The sequence below is a fragment of the Peromyscus californicus genome, unplaced genomic scaffold (genome assembly GCF_007827085.1).
Source record: "Peromyscus californicus insignis strain IS unplaced genomic scaffold, ASM782708v3 Scaffold_4__1_contigs__length_199733344, whole genome shotgun sequence".
Lineage (NCBI taxonomy): Eukaryota > Metazoa > Chordata > Mammalia > Rodentia > Cricetidae > Peromyscus > Peromyscus californicus.
The window spans coordinates 174,229,572-174,252,711 of NW_026294562.1; the positions used below are offsets into that span (position 1 = coordinate 174,229,572).

General features: G+C 50.1%; 1 protein-coding gene across 3 annotated transcripts in view; it reads left to right on the plus strand.

Moving 5' to 3' along the window:
- Positions 1-23,140, plus strand: part of Akt2 (AKT serine/threonine kinase 2) — a 49,484-nt gene that overhangs the window by 23,552 nt on the left and 2,792 nt on the right. For 2 of the 3 annotated variants that reach the window (XM_052762086.1, XM_052762087.1), the window contains exons 3-11: positions 3,959-4,087; positions 5,966-6,077; positions 15,003-15,156; positions 15,548-15,679; positions 19,017-19,082; positions 19,808-19,876; positions 21,035-21,157; positions 22,562-22,690; positions 22,793-23,007. In XM_052762086.1, coding sequence (XP_052618046.1) covers positions 3,959-4,087; positions 5,966-6,077; positions 15,003-15,156; positions 15,548-15,679; positions 19,017-19,082; positions 19,808-19,876; positions 21,035-21,157; positions 22,562-22,690; positions 22,793-23,007 — 1,129 coding nt within the window. The remainder of the gene's footprint in view (positions 1-3,958; positions 4,088-5,965; positions 6,078-15,002; positions 15,157-15,547; positions 15,680-19,016; positions 19,083-19,807; positions 19,877-21,034; positions 21,158-22,561; positions 22,691-22,792; positions 23,008-23,140) is intronic. The other variant, XM_052762088.1, reaches the window with a different exon arrangement.

Consider the following 23,140-nt stretch of genomic DNA (forward strand, 5'->3'; position numbering starts at 1 on the left):
TTACATATATACATAATCTATGTTTACATATAATACGTATTGATCTTAATTGGTTTTTTTTTTGTTTTTTGTTTTTTGTTTTTTCGAGACAGGGTTTCTCTGTGTAGCTTTGCGCCTTTCCTGGGACTCACTTGGTAGCCCAGGCTGGCCTCGAACTCACAGAGATCCACCTGCCTCTGCCTCCCGAGTGCTGGGATTAAAGGCGTGCGCCACCACCGTCTGGCGATCTTAATTGTTCAGTGATCAATTAGTAATCTTAACTGCTGAGTCACCTCTCCAGCCCTCTTAAAAATATATATATCTCGCCGGGCGGTGGTGGCGCACGCCTTTAATCCCAGCACTTGGGAGGCAGAGCCAGGTGGATCTCTGTGAGTTCGAGGCCAGCCTGGGCTACCAAGTGAGTTCCAGGGAGGCGCAAAGCTACACAGAGAAACCCTGTCTCGAAAAACCAAAAAAAAAAAAATATATATATATATATATATATATATATATATATATATATATATATATATAGTGTATGTAAGATAAATAAATATATATGTGTATCTGTATATATACACACACACCAGCTGAGCTACAGCCTAGCTTTTGTGGATTCTTCTGTGACTTTTCACTATGTAGGATCTTGTTTCCTGCAAATAAATATAGTTTTACTACTTTCCTTGCAGTGTGGACACCTCTTACTTTTTGGGTCAGAAAAAAGAAAAAAGTGGTTGGCTTCTTTGCCTTCGACCTAGTGGTGGTTCAGCTGCTTTGTAGAATGGAGCAGCAGTTCATCATGACCAAATAGTAAGTTTGCTTAGCAGTGGTGAAAACAGGCATCTTGTTATTTTCCTGACTGTGGGGAACTTTGAGGTCTGTTGTATGGCAGTGACAGCAGCATGGGCTTTTCTTCTGTGCCCTGCGTTGTGCTGAGGGACTTCCCTTGTGTGTACCCCTGCGTGGTGAACGCTCTGATACCTGGTGCTGTATCTATCAATGTGACTGAGCTGTTTACCACATTGATTGATTTTCATATCCTGAACCACTTTTTTTCCAGTCTGGAGTTATTTTCCTTTTATTTTTATTCCTAATAAACTGAATTCATAGGGAGTTCATCAGCTTGGGCTCCTTTCCATTTGCAGATCTCTAGGGGAAGTAGGCTGGCATGTCCATTGAACCTGGGAACCTTTCCTTTTGGCTTCCCTCTTTCTCTGATCATTGTCCCGCACCCGGTTCAGGAAGCTGTCGGCTCTTAGAGAGCATCATATGCTCACTACACGCATTAATTCTCCTGGCAACAGTCCTGCCCAGAGCTTGCTTGTTTGTAGCAGTGCCAACAGCATGCTGGATGACATTGTAGACTCTTCCAGTTTTGCCATGGTAACTTTTATGGGGTGTTCCTTTGTGAATCCTTCCATCCCTTTGATGTCTACCCTGCCTCTCTTCTTGGATATTCCCATATATGTGGCCAAGGGAGCAACTCTGCATTTCCTGAAAGTCCTGGAGAACAAACACTAGTGCCTGTCGTCTTTCTCTTTCCTTTTGTTTGACATGTTAGCAAATGACCAGAAGATTGAAACTCTGGCTAATAGCTGAACTGTCTTTATATTTACTTGGTCATAGTGTACAGTTTCCCTTTCTTCTGAAGCAAGCTGTCCTGTGTTGTACAGGTTGGCTTCAGATCCCCAAGTCTGTCTTGCCTCTGTCTTCTCAGTACAGCTCTTATTACAGTCAGTTTTAGACTATTTGGTTTGTTTTGGTGTAAGATGCTGTCTCACTCTAGACCAGGCTGCCCTGGAGTTCACTGTGTAGCCCAGGATAGCCCTGGAACTTTCCAAAAATCTTCCTGCCTTAGCCTTCCAACTGCTAGGATTGCAAGTGTGAGTTATCACACCTGGCTTCCAGTTTTAGACAGTTTTTACTGCCCTAAAAAGAACCTTTCTCACATTGGTTCTCACATTCCCATCTCCAGACTCCTTGTCTTCCCAGTCCCAGGCAACCTTTAATCCACTTTCATCTTCACCGAGTTAGCTATTCTGGACATTTTATATAAGCGGACATATATATATATCTATAGATATATCTATAGATTCTCTTGAACTTGGGAAAACATGTCGTAAGTTAGAAACGTCTCACTGTGAACACACCAGACGCTCATCGCTTCCCTGAGCAGCATACCGTAGCCACACCGGAATAGCATCGTTTTGGTTGTGTCCTCTTAAAGTTGCAGGGCTGACTGAGAGCCCCACGCGTGAGAGAATCCCGCTGTATACTGCCAGCCTGGAAAAGGTCAATGTCCAAAATGTGAAATGCACTTTCTCCAGAACGCCTGTCCTTTTCACACTGTCACGTAGTTGCAGCGGTCCTCAGTTGTGGCGCTTTGTGATTGATTGCCTTCTTTGCCTTAGACAGAAGGGGTGGTTCAGCCTCTCTGTAGAATGGAGCGGCAGTCTGTTGTTTCTTTTTCTGACCAAATAGTAGCCCAGCATATGGGTCCAGCAAGTTTGCGATTGGCATTTGGATTGTTTCCACTTTTAAAAACACACATTGGTCTAGGGAGATGGCTCTGTGGTTGAGAGCACCATCTGCTCTTGCAGAGGAACCAGATTGGATCCCCAGCACCCACATGAAGGCCCACACCTATTAGCAACTCCAGTTCCAAAAGATCCAACACCTTTCGGCCTCTGCAGGTACCAGGCGTACACATGGTACAGATACATCCCTACAGGCAAAACATTCACACATAAAGTAAAAATATTTAAAAAATTAAAAACATAAAATAAAAACCCCACAAAATGTGTGCCCTGGTGTAGGTGAGAAAACAGCTGTGGGAGTTGGCTCTCTGTACTGTGTACTCAGCATCCACCGAGCCATCATGCTGGCCCTATTTCTGCTTTGTGTGTGTAGTGTGTGTGTGTACAGAGACATCCTCGGGTGTCCTCTGCTCTGTCACTCACCGTCTTACTCCTTTGGGACAGGGTCTCTTACTGAACTGGACCTTGCTAGGTTTTGGTGAAGCTAGCAAACAACATACCCCAGCCATCCTCCTGCCTCTGCTTCCCATCCTTCCTCAGTGTTAGGTTACATGTTATTGGGAACATGAAGCCATACCTGACTTTTATTCAAGTGCAGGGAATTTATACTCTGGTTCTCATGACGGTGGTGGCAAGACCTCTTATCCCTGAGGCATCTCCCCAGACCACTTCCCTTGTTTGACTGTATGGGTAGTGTTCCTGTGGACGTGTGTGTGTGTGTGTGCTTTTCCATGTCATTTTGTGTGTGTGTATACACATATATATATTTTTTTCTATTTTATTTTTTAGTTTTTCAAGACAGGGTTTCTCTGTGTAGCCCTGGCTATCCTGGAACTAGCTCTGTAGACCAGGCTGGCCTTGGACTCAGAGGTCTTCCTGCCTCTGCCTCCTGATGCTGGGATTAAAGGCGTGCACTACCACTGCCCAGCTCTCAGAAATCTTTTAAGGAGTGGGTCGTTGGGGAGTATTGGGTGTGTATATGTGTGTACCTATAAGCAGGGGACTTGAATATTTACTCAGGAGAAATGGAAGTGATCAAAGGGTACTTGGAGGGTGGGAGAGTGTTTTGACGTCTGATCCCCTGCATGGCTATGATGATAAATATCAGCCTAGGGGACATGAGTGTTTGGAGGCCAGGCATCCCTTAGGGCAGTCTTTGCTGGCAAGGATAGCTTGCTACTGCCATATATGCTAAGGCAGTGGTGCCCTGGGACACTGTTGCAGGTGCCTTCCTGCCAGGCATGACCTGTGGATCACTTGGGCCCAGCCCAGTGCCCCAGCCTGCGTCAGCAGGTGCCACCTCCAAGGCTCCCTTGGGAGAGACTCTCATCTACCTTCCTCCCAATGTGGTGCCCCCGTGAGTCACTGTCATCCTGCACTGCCTGCCTGCTGGGACATTGTTTAACCTTGCCCTGACCTTTTCCCCTTCTGCCTCGTTTCAGGTGAATACATCAAGACTTGGAGGCCCCGTTACTTCCTTCTGAAGAGTGATGGTTCTTTCATTGGGTATAAGGAGAGGCCTGAGGCCCCTGACCAGACCTTACCCCCTCTGAACAATTTCTCTGTAGCAGGTGCGTTTCAGCACAAGGAGGCTGGAGTTCCACAGTTCACAGCTTTGCTGGCAGGTGTTTGGGACACATGGGACACAGTTTTGCTCGAGCCAGAACCTGTCTTTGGCCTGTTCATCCTCAGATCTTACTTCTCCCCTCTCTTGCTGTTGCTCCTTGTCAGTGGCCCTTTTCCTTTCTGGGGACAGTGAGAAGTCATGATGTTTCTGCACACCCCACCTCCTCAGGCTCTGTGGTTCTAGCTGGTGTCCTGTATGTCCTGTTAACAGAGTCGTCCCTCCTCTCTCTGCCCCTCTAGGCAGTAAGTGTTAGCATCCCACCGAGCTGCTCCAGAGCTCACCATATGTCCCCAGTTCCCTCTGTGCTACCTAACCTGGTTTTTCAAGACAGGCTTTCTCTGTGCAACCCTGGCTATCGTGGAACTCACTTTGTAGACCAGGCTGGCCTCAAATTTAGAGATCTGCCTGCCTCTGCCTCTGCCTCTGCTGGGATTAAAGGCATGTGTTGCCCAGCTAAGCTTGACCAGCTTGACAAGTCCAAGAATCCCACTGTGCTCCTGTCTGCTTCCTTCACTGTGGACCAGTACTATGTCTTTGGTATACTGCCCTGTCTCCATCACCCCAGAACCCATCCTCTCTGAGGGCCTTGCTGCAGCCTCTGCTTGTCCCTCCAGCTCTCCCTTCTGCAGACTCTGGAACCCAGCCTAGTGCCCACCCCTTTGCAGAAGGCCTTTTTCTGGCACTCTCTTCCTGTGCCCATGGCCCTGGCACATCTGTTAGCAGCTCCAGCTTCTCACTTGAGCTGCCAGCCCATCTCCAGCAGCTTCTTGAAAATTTTTTCGTGGGTGGCCTCTAGAGCTCCATCCTTGCCATATCCCAGGCTGACCTTCCTGTCCCTCCACCCACAATCTTCTTTCTCCCTGTCTGCATCTTCATCTCATCTGTTTGCTCTAGATCTCAGGCTGTGACCTGGGTCTGGTTCTCTCTTCCCTGTAGCCCAGTGCCCTTCCTTCCCCAGCCCTGCTTTATTCCACCCTAGCCCATTCTGCCCATTAACTCTCTGCTGCTGGCGCTGGCCTTCAGCAAGAGGGACCTGCCTCACTTCGTCAGTATCCCTTTTATGGCTCCCTGTGGCCCCAGAGAGAGTCTGCATTCCTCACTACGATTTCCAAGGCTCTGCCTGATCAGCTTGACCGACCTCTCTAGACCTGAGGCTTCTGTCTCCTGTGGCCTGCCTTGCACTGCACTCTGGCTTTCTTACTTGGCTCCCCTGCCTTCTGGTCTCAGCTCAGAGATGCTCCACCCTCAGGAAAGTCCTCCCCAAGGCCCCAGGCTGGGTTGGACACCTTCTGTGTCTTTCCCTATCTGGCCTTGACTTCTCAGTTGTTGCTGGTGGTTTGGCCTTCAAAACATGGTGGACTTCAGTGTTCGGCAGGAAAAATGCCTTTCTGGACTATAGAGTGAGTTCAAAGCCAGCCTGAATAACTTAGTGTAAGACCCTGTTTCTCAAGAAAAAAGGAAACTAGAGCCCTTGCTCAGTGACAGAGCCTTTGCCTGGTGTAATTAAGCCCTGAGTTTCATCCTTGGAACTATAGGAATGTGGTGAAACCAAGAAAGAAAGAAACTGTGTGGAGGGGGTGCTTGGTGAAAACCTCACTGCCACTTATGCCCGTCTATGCAGTCCTTCCTGCAGCTCAAAGTTTCTTTGTGCCCTTGAAGAGCAAGTGAAGACTGTGACATCCTGTGCCTTAGAGGACATGCTCAGGACTGTCTCAGTCCCTGGCATCATCTGGTATGGGGGTTGGCACACAAAAGATGGCTTGGGGAATTTGGTCTTTAGGCAGCAGGACCATCCCTCACTCTTTCCTGCCTGTACCTACAGAATGCCAGCTGATGAAGACTGAGAGGCCACGACCCAACACCTTTGTCATACGCTGCCTGCAGTGGACCACGGTCATCGAGAGGACCTTCCATGTAGACTCTCCAGATGAGAGGTGAGTTTGCACGCACTCTGTGTGGCTGTCCTCTGAGAGTGGGTAGGTATGAAGGCAAGAGGTGTACATGGACAGAATCCTTGGGGATGCTGTGAAAGAATCCATTACCTGGAGCCCTTCTGGCATGGGGTCTTCCCAGCTGGAGCTGAAAAGAGCTGGGTTACTTGCTCTCAAGACCCCACTCTGCATCCTCAGACTGACCTGGAGATTTGCCAGTTGCGTTCTACATAAGCGCTTTCATTGATCCTAAGGCAGTGGTGCAGAGGTCAGTTACAAAAATCCGAGTAGGGCTAGAGATGTAGCTCTGTTAAGAGTATGGCCTAGAAAGCATGAGGTTTTGGTTTCAGGTCTCCAGTACCGCATAAACTTGGCATGGTGGCCCATCCCTATAATCCCATTACTGGGGAGATGGAGACAAGAGGTTCACTGTTAGCTACATAGGAAGTTCAAGGTCAGCATGGCATACATGAGATCTTGTCTTAAAAAAAGAAAATTGAGCCAAGTATAATGGTGTATGCTCATAATCTCAGTACTTGGCAGACTGAGGCAGGAGAAATGCAGTTCTAGGCCTCCCTAGGCTAGAGAATGAGATCAAGGCCAGTCTGAATAATGGTGGCTGCCTTATCTGTGTGACTCCCAACCCCTGCAACTTGCAGTTTCTTTGTGGCCTTGAAGAGCACTCAGAGACGGTGCGCCCTGTGGCCCAGAGGCTGCATTGCACCACTGTGAACTTACTCCCTGTGCTGAACTGTGTGTCTTGGGAGCCTTTCTCTGTCTGGGGTGGCTCTGGCTCCCACTGGGTTCTTTCATTTCTTTTGTGGCAGCCCCACACGGGTGTCCCCGAGTTTATTTAGAAAGTTCTAGGGTGATGTGTTTCCAGCCTTTAGCTCATTACAGGCCGTGGTGCTGTGAAACATCACGTGTGTCTCTTTGTTCATAATGGATTCAATTCCAGTCCATCGGATGCATTCTTAGGGGTAAGACTGAGGCTTACAGGAGTACGCATTTCTGTCAGGCGATGTCTAAAAATGTCCCCATAACCTTGTGTTGTCAAACGCTTGGATTCCAAGCCGTCTGAGCAGGATTAGGTTTTCTTTGTCTGTGGGTGAGTTTGCCCTTGGGGAGTTTCTGTCTCTGAACTCTGTGTTCAGTGGTCTCTCTCTCTCCGTGGTGGAGCCGGGCTTCTGTTCTCATCCTGTCTGCAGTAGACAGCCCCTCCAGTGTGGCCAGTCTTCGTCCTCCCACTCGGTCCTCCCACTCGGTCCTCCCGGGCTGTGCTTTGAGGAGCACTTCTCTTGCTGCTCCGTGGGCCAGAGCTTCTGCTGTACCCGTGGGAACTCTGAAGCAGGCTGTCCTGGACCACTCACTTCAAGTCCATCCCAGGGCGAGAGCCCAGCTGTGGGTGCCTACTGAGCATTTCAGGTGTAGTAGTGGAGAAATGGAATGTTGGCTTTTTTTTTTACCTTTTCTTTTTCTTTTTAAAATGGGAACTTGTGTAGCCCAGATTGGCCTTGAATTGATGTGTAACCAAGGCTAGTCATCAACTTTGGATCCTTCTGCCTCTGCCTCCCAAGTGTTTAGATTACAGGTGTGTACCAGCAAAACTGGTGACTTCAATAACTTTCAATTGATTTTAGTAGCTGTGGGTATAGCTAATAGCTGTCCTCTTGGACAGTGGTGTTCTAGAGCCTTCGTAAAACAATATCACAAGATGCTACCACAGTCTATACTGTAATTATTGTTGCATATCTCCCCAAGTTAAAAATATACTTGCCTCACTCACCACAGGGAGCAGATTTATCAACTCAGACCAGCTGAGGTGTTACTCAGTTGAAAACTGGGGACCAAATAGGGAAGCTAGCAAAAGCAGACCTAGGCTAACAGATGCTAGTTCATGGGTGTTCGGTGAGTTTTGAAGGATGGTTACGAGTGTAGCTCTGGGGATAGGCAAGAGAACAGTCTAGGGAAATGGACCGACCAGAATATGCAGAGACCTGGAGGTTAAACAGCTCATGTGTCCCAGGGACCTCAAGGAGTTCTGTGTCCCCAGAGAATCAAGGGACTGCCTGCCTGTTTGGAAGAGGGGAAGTAGAGGCGCTCAAAGCTGGCAGCCCAGCCAGAGCTTTGGCCCTCAGTGGAGATCCCTGCAGGGCTTGGCAGGCGCTTAATAAACTGGGGTTTGTCACAGGGTTGTTAAGAGATTCGGAGGATGATAAACAGGAAGCCTTGGGGCAGCAGTACCTGGCACCCAGCGGCTAGGCCTGGGAGAGGGCATTAGCCACTGGCCAGTGAGATCTTCTTTCTGCTTTTTACAAGACTGCTTGTCCTCAGTAGCCGAGAGTCCTATGCTAAGATGAGGGCATGCTAAGGCCAGGAGGAAGGTTGGCTTCTTCTTCTCTATTTCCTTAGAACCCTCTGCTGATGGAGAGAAGGCTTCTGGGTTGGCCCTGCCCTGGAGACCAAGTTCTAGATTCCAAAGGGAGGCAGAGACAGAGACAGAGCCAGAGGGCAGCTCCTCCACTCTGGAGAGGGCTGATGCTGTCCTCACCGCCTGGTTCACATAGGCCCAAGCTTACTGACTGCCCTGAGTGTGCATGTGGGGACTGTAGGAAGACAGGAAGCACTGCTGGGTAGATGCTGCCTAGATGTTCTGAGTCCCACTGCTGGGCTTCGGGGTGTTTCTCTGCCTGCCCTAGACAGCTGGGACCTAGCAGCCATTCTGCCAGTTCTGCCAGTTTCCTTTGTTCTCTTCCTTCCTTCCTGTTCTTTTTCCTTCTCCCTCCCTCCCTCCCTCCCTCCCTCCCTCCCTCCCTCTGTCTCTGTCTCTGTCTCTCTCTTTGGAGACAGGATCTCACTATGTAGAACAAGTTAAACTTATAGATCCACCTGCCTCTGCCTCCTGAGTGCTGGCGTTAAAGGAGTGCACCACCTGTAAGAAGGGAAGGTTTTTATTGTAGATAGGAGAGAGAACAGCCAGAGGTATCTGAAAGAGTCTAGAACAGGGGAGGGGGTGACGACGGATGCACATGAGAGGGGGCACACATAGAGACAGGGACAGCAAGGTGGAGAGGGGGAGAGAGTGAGAGAGAGCGCGCATAGCTGCAACAGCAGGGTTTAGGAGACTGAGTAGTTCTGGGGGAGGGAAGCCCTTGAGCTGGAGGGAGTTTCCAGCAGAAGGAGCTGAGAAGGCTAGGCTGCTAGCATGGGCTTTGGAATGTGTAACAGGTGCTTGGGATACGGAGGGAGCCTGGAGGTCAGTATGTTCGGGTATGCTAACAGACACTGCAAATAGCTGTTTGTCCCTTCTGCCTTCTGTAATTTGAGGAAACAGAGCTTCCTTTGGACTGACAGACACCACCGTGCCCAGCACAGGCTTATTTTGATGCAGAGAAGTTTAGAGTGAACACCTGGGACCTTACCTAGACTCTGCAGCTCAGCTTTTGCCTGCTTGCCACACACTTCTGGCTGTTTTTTTTTTTTTTTTTTTCAGTTTTTTTTAATTCATGTGTGTGTGTGTGTGTGTGTGTGTGTGTGTGTGTGTGTGTTCCAGTACATGCATGCGCACAGATACACACTCCGGTATAGAGTGCCCACTTCTGTTGTCCTCCACTTTCTGAGACAAGGTCTCTCACTGAACCTGGAGCTTGCTGTTTCTGCTGGACTGGCTGGCCAGCAGGCCCCAGGCTCGCCGCTTCTGTCCCATGGCCTGGGTTACAGATGCCTGGCTTTTTATGGCAGTGCTGGGGATCTGTACTCAGGGTCCTGTGCTTACAGAGCAAGTGCTTCGCCCGCCAAGCCATCTGCTCAGCCCTGACAATGCTGGTTTTAAAGCTGGACTCACTCTAGGGACGTACTGTGTCTCTGGCTTACTCTAATCTAGTTCTTGTCTTTCTTTTTTTCCCCTCAAGACTCTGATATTCTTGACAAGACAAGCTGGATGCTTTGTTGACCCCCTCGTGTTCTTCTTACTTCCTTTGTTCTGTGTCTCAGTTTATCCTATAAGCCAGAAGTCATGGCTTCAGTAGGGTTGACAGCTACAGCCTGCTTGCTGATATGCCAAATCAAGTTAGATTGGAGTGAGGCCAGTCACCTGTGTATGAATCGTCGGTGGTACTCTTGCTCCAGCACAGCAGAGTGGATTAAGCACATGGCTAGAAAAACCTGAAAATGAACTCCCTACCCCTTCACAGAGTTTGGTCCTGGTCTTGATGGAAATGTTCAGCAGTGTACTGGGTTGGTGTGATCTTTATTCCTGAGTCTGTTCTCAATCACGGTGGGACCTGCAGCACCTGAAGGAGACAGATGTCTGGAGGAGGTGGCCTATTGAGGGCCACATGGCTAGGAAGCAGCCGAATGGAGGCCCAGGCCTGGCTCCCAACTCACCAGCCAGTGCAGTGTGCTGGCCTGAGCTCTGTCCAGTGTCGCTTGAGTAAGCATAGCTTCTCAGATGTTCCTTCCCTGGCTCTGGAACCCAGGTGAATGATGCAGAGATTCAGAAAAGTTCTGTAGATGGGAGATGTGCTCCTGGGCAAGGCAGGAGTGTCTGGTTTGTGTCTCTGTGTTGTCCCCACAGCTTGCTGGCTGTGTGAGTGAGCAAATGTCAGCCTCCTCATGTGTAGAATAAGATAAGACACCCAGGCTGATGGGAGCCAAGGGCTCCTTTACACGGAGTGTGACCGTGTATGTCTCCACAATGGGAGGTGGCAGTAGTGGTATTTAGTGGGCATGTCTTCTGGAAAGTTGCTTCATTCACAGCTTCCCAGGGGAAGTGTCTTTTGCTTTACTCCAGGACTCCAAGAACGATGTCCCTTGGTCTGTGAACATTCTTAAGGGAGTATAATCCTTCTCTCATCCTCCTGGGCCTCAGCTCGAAATTGAGGCCTGGGCTGTCATCAGCTTCTGTCTGGGTAGACACTCGGGTCCCTGGCACAGGGAGGAATGGCCATGTGACACTCACCAGCCAGGTGTGGCTTGTGACTGTGGAACAGCTATCGATGGCTGCTGTTTTTCTAGTGTCTTTTTGACTGGAAGGCCTTGGTTTCCCTGGGGCTTCTTTGGGGAAAGGGAAGGCACTGAAAAGTGCCAGCTTTGGGTGGAAGCTCCCTCTGCCCCAGACACCATGTTGCAAACCCTTGAGGAGTGTCCTGGACCAAGGCCCTCACTTTTTCTCTAGAATTCTGAGTGCTGCAACCTTGCAACTTTGGTCCAGTTGGAAGCCAATTGGTGGCTGGTCAGGAGGTGGGAGAGCCTGTTACCACAGCTGCCTCCTGGTACATGCTCTGGTGCTCTAGCCAGGTGGATGGTCTAGCTCAGGCCCCACCCCATGTCTTCATTACCTTCAAGCAGGCTAGTGCCTTCTGGGCTGGAGCCAGCAGCTCAGTGGCTCTGTCCATAGTGAGCTGGATGGGGTGGACGTGACAGTAGAGCTGCTGTCCCTGCTGGTGTAGCTCTGCACCCTGTCCTCAGTCTCACAAGGGACAGACTGTGAGTGGTGCACTCTCTTCCTGTCAGCGAAGGCAGGAATCTCACTGTGTATCTAATCTGCAGCCTGTTTTTGCCATGTGAGTCTCAGGTCTCTGTGTATGAAAGACATTTTTATATTCATACCTCTTAGATCTGTGATTTTCAGTCCACTATCTTAATACTAAATAGTGTTTTAAAACATTTTAGCCAGGCATGGTGGCGCACACCTTTAATCCCAGCACTCGGAAGGCAGAGGCAGGTGGATCTCTGTGAGTTCAAGGCCAGCCTGGTCTGCAGATCGAGATCCAGGACAGACACCAAAACTACACGGAGAAACCCTGTCTCAAAAAAATAAAAAAATAAGGCTGGGCAGTGGTGGCACACACCTTTAATCCCAGCACTCGGGAGGCAGAGGCAGGTGGATCTCTGTGAGTTCGAGGCCAGCCTGGTCTACAGAGTAAGTTCCAGGACAGGCTCCAAAGCTACACAAAGAAACCCTGTCTCAAAAAACAAACAAAAAAAAAACCCCCAAAACTAAAAAACAAAAAACACAAACAACAAAAAACAAAACAAAATAAACCCGAATTTTTATTTTTTTGTTTTTTTGAGACAGGGTTTCTCTGTGTAACAGTCCAGGCTGTCCTGGAACTCACTCTGTAGACCAGGTCTTGAACTCACAGAGAGCTGACTGCCTCTGTCTCCTGAGTGCTGGAATTAAAGGCATGGGCCACCACCGCCTGACATAGACCTACTTCTTAGAAATTCCATTTACAAGCACACACCGTAATACATGTGTGGATATCAGAGGACAGCTTATGGGAGTCTGCTCTCTCCATCCACTGTGTGAGTCCTGCTTTGAAGTCAGCCTGGTAGCAGGAGCCTTTACCACTGAGCCATCTTGCTAGTTTCAAAGTCAGCATTTTAAAACATATAAGTAAACAACTATGGTCATATAAAGCAGATCACAGCATGTGTCATTGTCCTGTGTCTCCCCCCGCCTTCTGTGTTTTGGAAAACAAGAATATTAATATAGGCATTGGGTTTTAGACTCTGACTTATCCAAGGCGGGTACAGGTTAAAACCAATTGAGAAATGCTGACTGGAGGCATCCACTCAGAGGGAAGAGGCTAGTACTGCCCTGCCTGGGTGTACACCAGCCTCACTGTGTAGAGGCTCTGGGGCCATGGAACTTGTGGCCACCTGGACTGTTTATACCCACCAAGCAAACTAGAAGGTGCTAGAAGCATGCCCCATGAAAGTGGGAGAAGGTGGGTATGGTGGTCCATGTCTATCTCAGTATTGAAGGGCTTGGGCCAGATGATCAGAAGTTCTAGGCTCAGCCAGTTGGTAGCACACATCTTTAATCCCAACACTCCAGAGGCAGAGGCAGGAGGATCTCTGAGTTGAAGGCCAGCCTGGTCTACAGAGTGAGTTCCAGGACAGCCTGGACTGTTACACAGAGAAACCCTGTCTCGAAAAAAGAAAAAACAGAAAACAAACAAACAAGAGTTCTAGGCTCCATCGCAAGAGTCCATCTCAAAAAAAAAGAGCAGGTGTCAAATTCTGCCTTGTGGGGTTTGGGGGCCTCCAGTCTCTTGGGTGGGGAGCAGCCATGTGCCAACACTTGTTCGTGCACCTGTCTCACAGAGAGAGCATGGTGTGTGGTCCACACATCTCCCACAGGTAACAGGCCAGTTGAGAAGGCAGATCCCTCTAATCTTTGTCTCTGCTTGCTTCAGCAGACCTGGAGCTGAGCAGAACTTCCTTGTCCAGCAGCCCTGGGGAAGGCCACAGGTCCTCTGCGAGTCCAGTGACCAGGCTGAGAGCAGACTTGCTGAGTTTTTCTTGTGCTGGTCTTGTTGTTTGTGCTGGGAAGGAGCCCATGCCTTGGACACGCTGGACAAGTGCTCTGCCACTCAACCACATTCCCTGAGTCTCAATTTTCTCTTTTGTGATGTGGGGAGGGAAGTAGGTATTCTACATTTATTAGAGACTGTCTCCTGGTCCCCTGCTTCCCAGTTCCCCTTCCTGGGGACAACCAGGGCTCCAGAGGCGCGCCCCTCTGCGCAACTGTTGCAGGAATGTTTGTACCTTCTGAGCCTCGTGTGAGGAGAGCAGTATCTAACCCTGAGCACAGAACTCCACACTTCTGTGTACTACTGTTTTTCTTCTTGTAGGGTGTTTAGGTCATCCCAAGTCTGTGCAGACCTGTGTCGGTCTTTGAGCTGCAGAGTGTCTCACCACATTGTTCACACTCACGCCCTGTATTTAAGTACTGCTTGCTGACTTGTTCTTGTTGCTAAGATGCCACCTTCTGGAAGATATGCTATTGTTAGAGATAGCACCAAGAAATGACAGTGCCCAGTTGGATCAGGACAGGTTGCTTGCTGTAAGACCTGTGTCCAAGCATGGATCAGTGTGCACTCTGGGACTCATGGGAACAGCTGTGGCTCTCCCTGGTACCCATGGAACAGCAGAGCAGCCCAGCAGGGTGGGCCAGGGCTGGGATTTGTCCCTCTTTGTGTGACCTTGCTAGCAGTCGCCATGCCACCAGAGTGGCAGGGCTTCTACAGGATAGTTGTGGAGGATGTCATGACGCTCTCAGCCTCTTCTTGGTTCTCAGCTCTGGAAGAGCTGCCTGCCCTCAGTGAACACTCTTGTTTTAGTGAGCATTGTATCCCACTGTTCACAGGCCTTTTCTAGACATGAGCAAAGTACGCAGAGGTTCAACCTAAAATTGCTGTGTTGCTAGGTCAAAAATGAAGGATGTGGACAACTGAGTATTAGGCAGTGTTATGTCTGCATGTGATCTCTGGTCATTTGTACTACCTCACAAAAAGAATGGTTTGCAAAGATCAAGACAGCAGCTCCTAACCTAGGAGCTCCAGCACCAGCTTACTGTCCTCTAGCCAGCCCCCGTCGGCTGGGACTGACTTCTTTTCCACCAGCTTCTCTTGCACGTGCCTGGCTGGCTGGGCACCTGGGGGTCCCACTGGCCAGCTCTTGCCTCATAAGATCTTTGGCTCCTTTAGCTCCTGAGGCTTCCTTTTCCTTCTGCTTTCTCGTCACAGAACATCAGCAGCCTGTAAGCCTGAGCTTTTCACTTGCTCTGAAGCAGTTGAAGGTAGTGCTGGTTGTCCCTCCCCAAGGCTCAGGGTGACTTTGTTAGTCTCACGGGCCTCAGACAGAGTGTTCTCCCTCCTTTGATCATCTCAGTGCTACCTGACTTCAAGGTTCCTGCAGCCAGCACACCTCAGAAGGTGGCAGATCTGTCTTTCTGCCACCGGTGCCCTCTCTGCAGCCTGAGCACAGCTGTGCAGCTTTAGTCAAGACGCGTCAGTTCTGCCTGCCTTGGATCTCACCAAGTGCTGAAAGGGGTGTGGTCATCTGCCTGCCCTTTGTGGGCAGTGTGCTGTGGCCGGGCAGGGAGGAGTTCTCAGGACTTGTATGTGTTTCCTACAGGGAAGAGTGGATGCGGGCTATCCAGATGGTGGCCAACAGCCTGAAGCAGCGGGGCCCGGGAGAGGATGCCATGGACTACAAGTGTGGCTCCCCCAGTGACTCTTCCACACCTGAGATGATGGAGGTGGCTGTCAACAAGGCCCGGGCCAAAGTGGTAAGTGCTGGTGGCAGGTGGCCAGGGGCTGGGGCTGCAGCAGCCCTGCCTGCCTGGGTTTCCACACACACAGTATGCAGGCCTCCAGTAAGGGGCTTCAGGGCTTCCCGGTATAGGGTGGTTTCTGCTTATGGATGCTGTTGGGGCTGCCCTGTGCCCGTGGGGTGAGAGACGGTGCCAGGGCAAACTGCTCTGAATCTATTGGGGAGTTGGAAGGCTCATGTGGGAAAGCATAGGCCTGCCTGCCTGCAGCTTCAGCACGCAGAGTTACCATCTACCCCTCATGCCCCAGCCCCGCATGAAGCCCTTTGGGTTTCCTCTTCCTTATTAAAATTTCATCCCATGGGCTGAGTGCCAAACACCAAAGGCTGTGTGTTCTCTCTACCCACAGACCATGAATGACTTCGATTATCTCAAACTCCTTGGTAAGGGCACCTTCGGCAAAGTCATCTTAGTGCGGGAGAAGGCCACTGGCCGCTATTATGCCATGAAGATCCTGAGGAAGGAGGTCATCATTGCCAAGGTGGGCCACTGAGGGCTGGGGCAGGGAGACTTCATCGGAAGTGTCCAAAGATAACATTGCAGTAACTTTAGGTTAGACCTGATTGACTTTAGTTGTGGTTTGTGAAGTGGGGCAGACTTAGTTATGTAAACAGAGTGCTCCCACCAGGCCAGGACAGAGTGCTCCCACCAGGCTCTAAACAGAGTGCTCCCACCAGGCCGGGACAGAGCAGTAGAGTTCAGAAGGCAACAGCAGCAAGGAAGCGGAACACAGAGGGAAAGCCAATTGGTTGACATTAGGTTTATTATCATGCAGCCTCCTGTTTTCAGGAAAACCGATTTCTTGGCCCATCAAGCTGCTTCTGCTGGGGCTTAGTGCTCAGGTCATAACAGTGGCCTGTAATGATGGGAAGGGCTCAGTAGTAGGGCTCTTGATGGACATATGCAAGGCCTCATTCCGGGTCTACACCTTAAGAGTGAGGAGGAATGCTGAGGATGGAGCCCTGTAAGCTCTGTGTCCCTGAACCATACCCCAGTGCCCTTGGGAGCTCTTTTGGGGTTGGGACATTTGCCCCTGCCATCTGATGCTGTGTACTTATTTTTCTCCTGCATCCTGTCCCAACCTCATAGGATGGTTGGCTGGCTGAGGAGAAAAGCCTGAGCCCCAGGAGGCCTGGGCCCGCACTCAGCAGGTCCTGTTTAGAAGCTGAGTCAGGAAGTGTGATAGGGAGGTGGAGCTCAGTGGGTGGGAGCTTGCTGGACTAGTGCGAGTTCCTGGATTTGATCCCAGCCAAAGCAGTTCTCATGTTGTTTTTAACCCTACTTAACGTTTTTATAATAGAAGATTCCAAATGCACAGACATACATCTTTTTTTTTTTCCTTCTGAGACAGGGTTTCTCTGTGTAGCCCCGGCTGTCCTGGAACTCACTCTGTTGACCAGGCTGGCCTTGAACTCAGAGATCTGCCTTTGCCTTCCGTGTGCTGGAGTTAAAGGCATGAGCCACCACGCTTGGCTGAAACTTTTAAAGAAGAAAAATAGAGCATCTTTGTGGTTATAATTGTTGAGCAGTGACCAATATTGAGCTTTGTTTCATTGGCTCTGCCCTCATTTTATGTGCGATCCCTGCACATGGTATAGCCAGCAGGGAAATGAACCACGAGAGGCAAGAAGGAGACCTGATTCAGCACAGCTTAGCCTGCCTGGCTCAGACTTGGGGCGGTTTGTTTTTGACATACTTAAACACAGTACACCTTTGGAAAAGGTGTCCTCATGACAGTTAACACAACAAAGCTTAAGGCCTGACTAATCAAAACTCCTTTGCAAAGTACATGTCTTTTGCAAAATACCTTTGACCTTTTCCACAAGAATGTGTTCTGTTGGCTGAGAAACAATGCTCAGGATAAGGGTCTAAGGGAGGAGAGATTTTTTTGTTTTGTTTTGTTTCATATAGCATCTCTGTGTAGCCCTGGCTGTCCTGGAACTTACTCTGTAGACCAGGCTGACCTTGAAGTTAGGGATCTGTCTGTCCCAGCCTCCTGAGTGAGCCACCACGTCCAGTGGGAGAAAGGGTTTCGTGATAAGCTTAATAGCAAGACACTTTCGCAAAGTACATGGGACCTCTTTCATAAGGATGGATTGGTTCTATTGACTGAGAAACAATGCTCAGGATAAAGGGGATTTGGGGGAGGCCTGCCTTTACAGATTAGCAAAGGTCACCAGGTTATTAACACATCCATTCCTAGCCTTCTAGATGGAAAACAAGTGTTCACATCCCTCCCGTTGAGACAAGCCTGTGTGCTTAACAGCTCTGGTTTCTCTGTTGCTATCTGTAAGATAGATGTAGCATGGACCTTGTGCCTCACAGACTTCTTTTTGTTTCCTTCCCCCCTTTTTATTTTAAATTTGTATTGGTGTTTTTGCCTGCATGTATGTTTGTGCACCATATATGCAGTACCCAAGGAGGCTAAAAGGGGCGTTGGATCTCCTGGAACTAGAGCTAAGTTGTGAGCAGCCATGTGGGTGCTGGGAATTGAACTTGGGTCCTCTGGTAGAGTGGCAAGCATTTTTAACCACTGAGCCATCTTTGCAGCCCATCATCATCATCATCATCTGCTTTTCTTTCTTGAGTCTAGAGTATTTTCAGATATATTCTAGCCACACCATTTCACCTGTGCATATTTTAAGATTTTTTTTAAGATTACTTGTATGTGTTCATGGGGAGAGTGTGTGCACATGAGCGCAGTTGACTGTGGAGGTCTGAAGAGTGTGTCAGGTCCCCTGGAGTTGGAGTTGCAGGCTATTATGAGTGGATTAACATGGGTGCTGGGAATTGAACTTGGGTCCTCTGCAAGAAGAAACAAAGCTCCTTACAGATTCTCAGTAAAGTTGACCCAGGGCAGGCTTGTCAGCTTCAGCACTGTTGTGGCCCACGTCGTCCCGAAGAGTGGGGCTGCACTGTGCATTACAGGAGGTTTAGCAGCATCCCAGCTGTGCATGCAGAGGCTACTAGCAACCTCCATTTGTGATAATCAGAAATGATCTGGTATTTCCAGCATCTCCTGAGTGTATGCCCTTGCCCAGGGTGTTGAAGTAGCAAAAGGCAGCATCTGGGAGCTTTCCTATGGTCCTACCCTTGGGCACACACCAAACTTAAGCTTGTGATGCAGTGTCCTGGGAGGTTGATGCTGCTGGTGCCAGACCTCACCCTGAGAAGTACTTCTTAGATCTAGAGCCTTCACCAGTTCCTTCTCTAAAGCTGGTTTCCCACATTGGTGTGGATTCTGGGGGGTGGGAGCAAGATCACATACTGTGTGCTTCATCTCCCTTTTGGGCTACATGTTAATGCTGCGTCACTGCGACAGGCTGAGGTAGACAGTTTGTGAGGAGGGAAGAGTCTGGCTGTTTACACCTTTCAGTTTATGGCTGCAGTATTCTGTAGCTTTAGGCCTGCGGAGACATTGTACATCATTATAGGAGCACATGGCAGAGGGGGCTGGGAAGTAAGAGAGGAAGAGGTCTAGGTTCCTAATATCTCTTTCAAGGGCATGCCCACAGAGACCTAGTTTCCTCCCATTAGGCTCTATGTCCCCATAGTCTTCCACTTCCCAAGAGTGCAGTAGGTGGGAACCAAGCCTCCAGCACGCATGGGCCTTTGGGGTCACTGAAGATTCAAGCTACAGTGGATATTAATGGTTGGCCTGAGTTCAGGTGCTGCTAGCCCAGTCTTTACATGGTGAAGTCTGTTTCTCAACTGTTCATCTTGTTGCTTTGAGGTCCCCCTTGTCTAGGCTGCCGTTTGGTCAGGGCCTGAGGAGCCCTGTTCTGCCCCTGCCACTCATCTGCACTGTCTGTCCGCAGGATGAAGTCGCCCACACAGTCACTGAGAGCCGGGTCCTGCAGAACACCAGGCATCCCTTCCTTACCGTGAGTTCCCTCCCTGCCAACCCTTGGAAAGAGCTAAAGCCTTGCTACTATAAGCACAGCTTAGGTGTAGGCCAGGTAGGCCAGGCAAAGCGTCACTGGCTCCCAGACTGTTTGAGCATCAGGACACTGGGTGGTGGCTGCATGACAGCCATGTTTGGGAGTGAGGGGTGCCCAACCCAGCTGGCTAAAGTGGGAAGATACCATAGACACAAACGTGCTATCATAGTGTGCCTGTTGACCCTGGCTGAGTAGATGTGGAAAGCAGCTTTGAGGCCGTGGTTCCTGTGAAGTAAGTTCCTGTCAGTTTAGTGGACTGGGTTGAGGATGCTGCCCTGTGAAGGATGGTACTTGTTCACATGAGATTTGATGACAGAACCTTGGAGTTTATGGTTTCTGTGAGCAGAGGGACTGGCAGGGATTGGTGAGGAACCCTTGGTAGGGCTCGTTAAGAGTACAGTCTGAGAACCATTGTGCACTGACAGCTTGTCTGTCTTGTCTGGAGTTGGTACCCAGTCCATTGTCACTCTGAGCCACAGTGAACAAGAGTTCCTGTGATAGAGAGCACAGCTCCGTGTGTCACAAGGAGAGAGCTGAGGACAGCTCTGCATGGTCAGAACGTATTTATCTCCTCTGGACACGCCTGGGATTTGAACTCCTATGACCCAAGCAGGGTAGAGTGTGCCAGTTCAGGTTCCTTCTGTCCAACGTTCTGGTTCCCTTCACAGGCCCTGAAGTATGCCTTCCAGACCCATGACCGCCTGTGCTTTGTGATGGAGTATGCCAACGGGGGCGAGGTGAGCTGTGCCACCTGGCCACTTTACCATGGTAGTGAGGGAAGCGAGGAAGGCTTGGTGAGATGGGGGCGTGCGTGCGTGCGTGTGTGCATGGAGAGAGGCAAGCTCTACCCTGCTCCCTGTGCAGCAGGAGGTAGGAGATCCATTTTGAAGATGGGGCAGGCTGGGAGGTGAAGTGAGAGGCTCACCCAGGTGACATTGCTGCTATGTTGCTGGGCAGTGTTCAAAGCCAGGTGCAGGGCTGTGGGTGGGAGACTGCCAGTGCCAGGAAAGCTACCTGAGGCTGCGCCATGTCATGTGACTGCGCGTCAGTCAGCCCGCTCCATCACCCGTGCACGCTCACTGAGTGCCGGTAGATAGCCGTGGCGCACTTACTGCGACTGCCCCGGTGTCTTGCTCAGCAGGTCACTCACTGGTGACTTGTTGCTTCTTGCCTCACTTTTGACACCCTCCGTCACTTGTCCCTCCTACTGTCCCCACTTGCCCTTGTGCCGTCACTCACTGGTCATTCCTCACTCTTCAGCCCTTGCCCGCTTGCTTAGTAATCACTAATGAATTAATGTATCTATTTGCTTATTTATTGGCAAAATCTCATTCAGATAGCCTAGGCTGGTCTCAAACTCATTCTCATTGTGTTGCTAAGCCTGACGTTGAATTCTTGATGCTTCTCTTTCTACCTCCCACTGTCTGTCTGTCTATCATCTATCTGTCTTATCTACCTCTATCTATCTATCTATCTATCTATCTATCTATCTATCTATCTATCTATCTATCTAATCTATCTCTCCATCCATCCATCTATCCATCTATGATTCTATCTAGAGTCTTGTGTAATCCAGGCTAGTCTCAAACAAACCCTGTGGCCAAGGATGGCCTTGAATTCCTACTCTGCTGCTTAGCCTCCTAGTGCTGAGGCTGTGGGTGAGCCCCACCGTGCTGGTTTACATCCTTCATCCTTTTCTTTCTTGTTCTTTTCTTACTTGGTCCTTCTTGCTGGAGCCCATGTGTTCTGGGGCATGCCATGGGGTGGGGGGCCAGGGCTAAGGCCTTGCCTCTGGGGCATGCCATGGGGTGGGGGGCCAGGGCTAAGGCCTCGCCTCTGGGGCATGCCATGGGGTTGGGGGGCAGGGCTAAGGCCTCGCTCGCCTCCTTCCACAGCTGTTCTTCCACCTCTCTCGGGAGCGAGTTTTCACGGAGGATCGGGCCCGATTTTATGGTGCAGAGATCGTATCAGCTCTTGAGTATTTGCACTCAAGGGATGTGGTGTACCGTGACATCAAGGTGAGTAGATGGCCTAGGGACAAGTGTCGGGTGGGGTGGGAGTGGAAGTGCACAGAAGGTCCAGGCTGGCCCAGGGCACACACTCCAGACAGTTTCACAGTGAAGACCTGTGAGACTCCAGGCTGCTGATGGGTTTGTGGGTTGGCAGCATCCGGAGCATGACTTGGTAGTGACACCAAAACTACTTGCCAACCATCTGCCCTTGCCTTGTGCACACCAGAAACAGGGAATGTCTTTACCTGGGAAGGTGTGCACACACTCAGAGCACACTGTTCATGTGGCCCACAGCACCTGCTGCCAGAAAATGGGCACCATGTGCTGTGGCGTTTTCCAGGTAAACGAGGTAGCAGAGCAAGCTCCACAATGGCTGTGGCTGCATCCCATGGGCCAACATTGAGGGAAGGGGCCGGAGCAGATGGGACGAACCTTTCGCAGGTGGCCTTGGGGTGAAGCTTGGTGGTAGAGTGTCTGCTGGGTATGGAGTGCACACCAGTGCACTAGGCAGTCCTGAGAAGACCAAGTGACAGAAGAGTAGTTCATTACTGGGCTCCCGGGGTTCTGCTGGAGCCGGACCTGTAGACAGCAGGGCCTCACTGAGGTGTCATGTATGCTGTGTATGCTCTCTTCTGGTATGTGTTTTATAACTTAAAAAAAAAAAATCTGGGCTTATGCCTGTAATTTTAATACAGGCTGAGGCAGGAGGATTGCTTTGTGTTAAAGCTAACTTGAGCTACAGAGTGATCCTGTCTCCAAAAATTTACCAAATTCTGAGAACATAGTAACCTTCACATTGAGCCTTAAGAAACTAAAGTCCATGGTGCTGGGGATTTAGCTCAGTGGTAGAGCGCTTGCCTAGCAAGCACAAGGCCCTGGGTTCAATCCTCAGCTCCAAAAAAAAGAAAGAAAAGAAAAAAGAAAGAAAGAAACTAAAGTCCAGGCCGGGCATGGTGGCACATGCCTTTAATTCTAGCGGAGGCAGCTAGATCTCTTGGGTTCCAGGCCAGCCAGGGCTACACAGGAGACCATGTTTCAAAAAGAAAAGAAACTGAAACCCACAGTGCATGTGCTCTATGGCTGTCTTGTCCCCCAGGAATCCCTAGTGTGATCGTTTGCCACCCCAAACCACTGCTTCTACAGCCATGGTTTCAACCTTCCTGATGCTGCGACCCTTTAATACAGTTCCTCATGCTATGGTGACCCCCGACCATAAAATTGTTTTCGTTGCTGCTTCATAACTGTCATTTTGCTATGGTTATGAATTGTAATGTAACTATCTGTGTTTTCTGATGGTCTTAGGTGACCCTTGTGCAAAGGTCATTCGACCCCCACAGGTCGAGAACCGCTGACCTAGAGGAAAACCCTGGGAGGCTTTGACTCTCACATATTGGCTTTTTATTTAAACAGCTGGAAAACCTCATGCTGGACAAAGATGGCCATATCAAGATCACTGACTTTGGCTTGTGCAAAGAGGGCATCAGTGATGGGGCCACCATGAAGACCTTCTGTGGGACCCCAGAGTACTTGGCACCTGAGGTGGCTGGGGCTGGGGCGTGGGAGCATGCAGGCCAAGGGCAGAGGGAGCCTGAGGGTGGAACCACTCTAGCTCCTCTTGCCTGGCCTCTTCCTGTCCTCCAGGTGCTGGAGGACAATGACTACGGACGTGCAGTGGACTGGTGGGGGCTGGGTGTGGTCATGTACGAGATGATGTGCGGCCGCCTGCCCTTCTACAACCAGGATCATGAGCGCCTCTTCGAGCTCATCCTCATGGAGGAGATCCGCTTCCCACGAACACTTGGGCCAGAGGCCAAGTCCCTGCTGGCTGGACTGCTGAAGAAGGACCCTAAGCAGAGGTGTGGCCTGGCAATGTGTGGTCCCCTGAACAACCCCAGTGGCCCCACAATAGGCATTTCCACACACCAGCCTGCCTTGCCCTTCCCTGCCTCTTTTGTGGATACACATGAGTACAGCATTCCTTTGACCAGC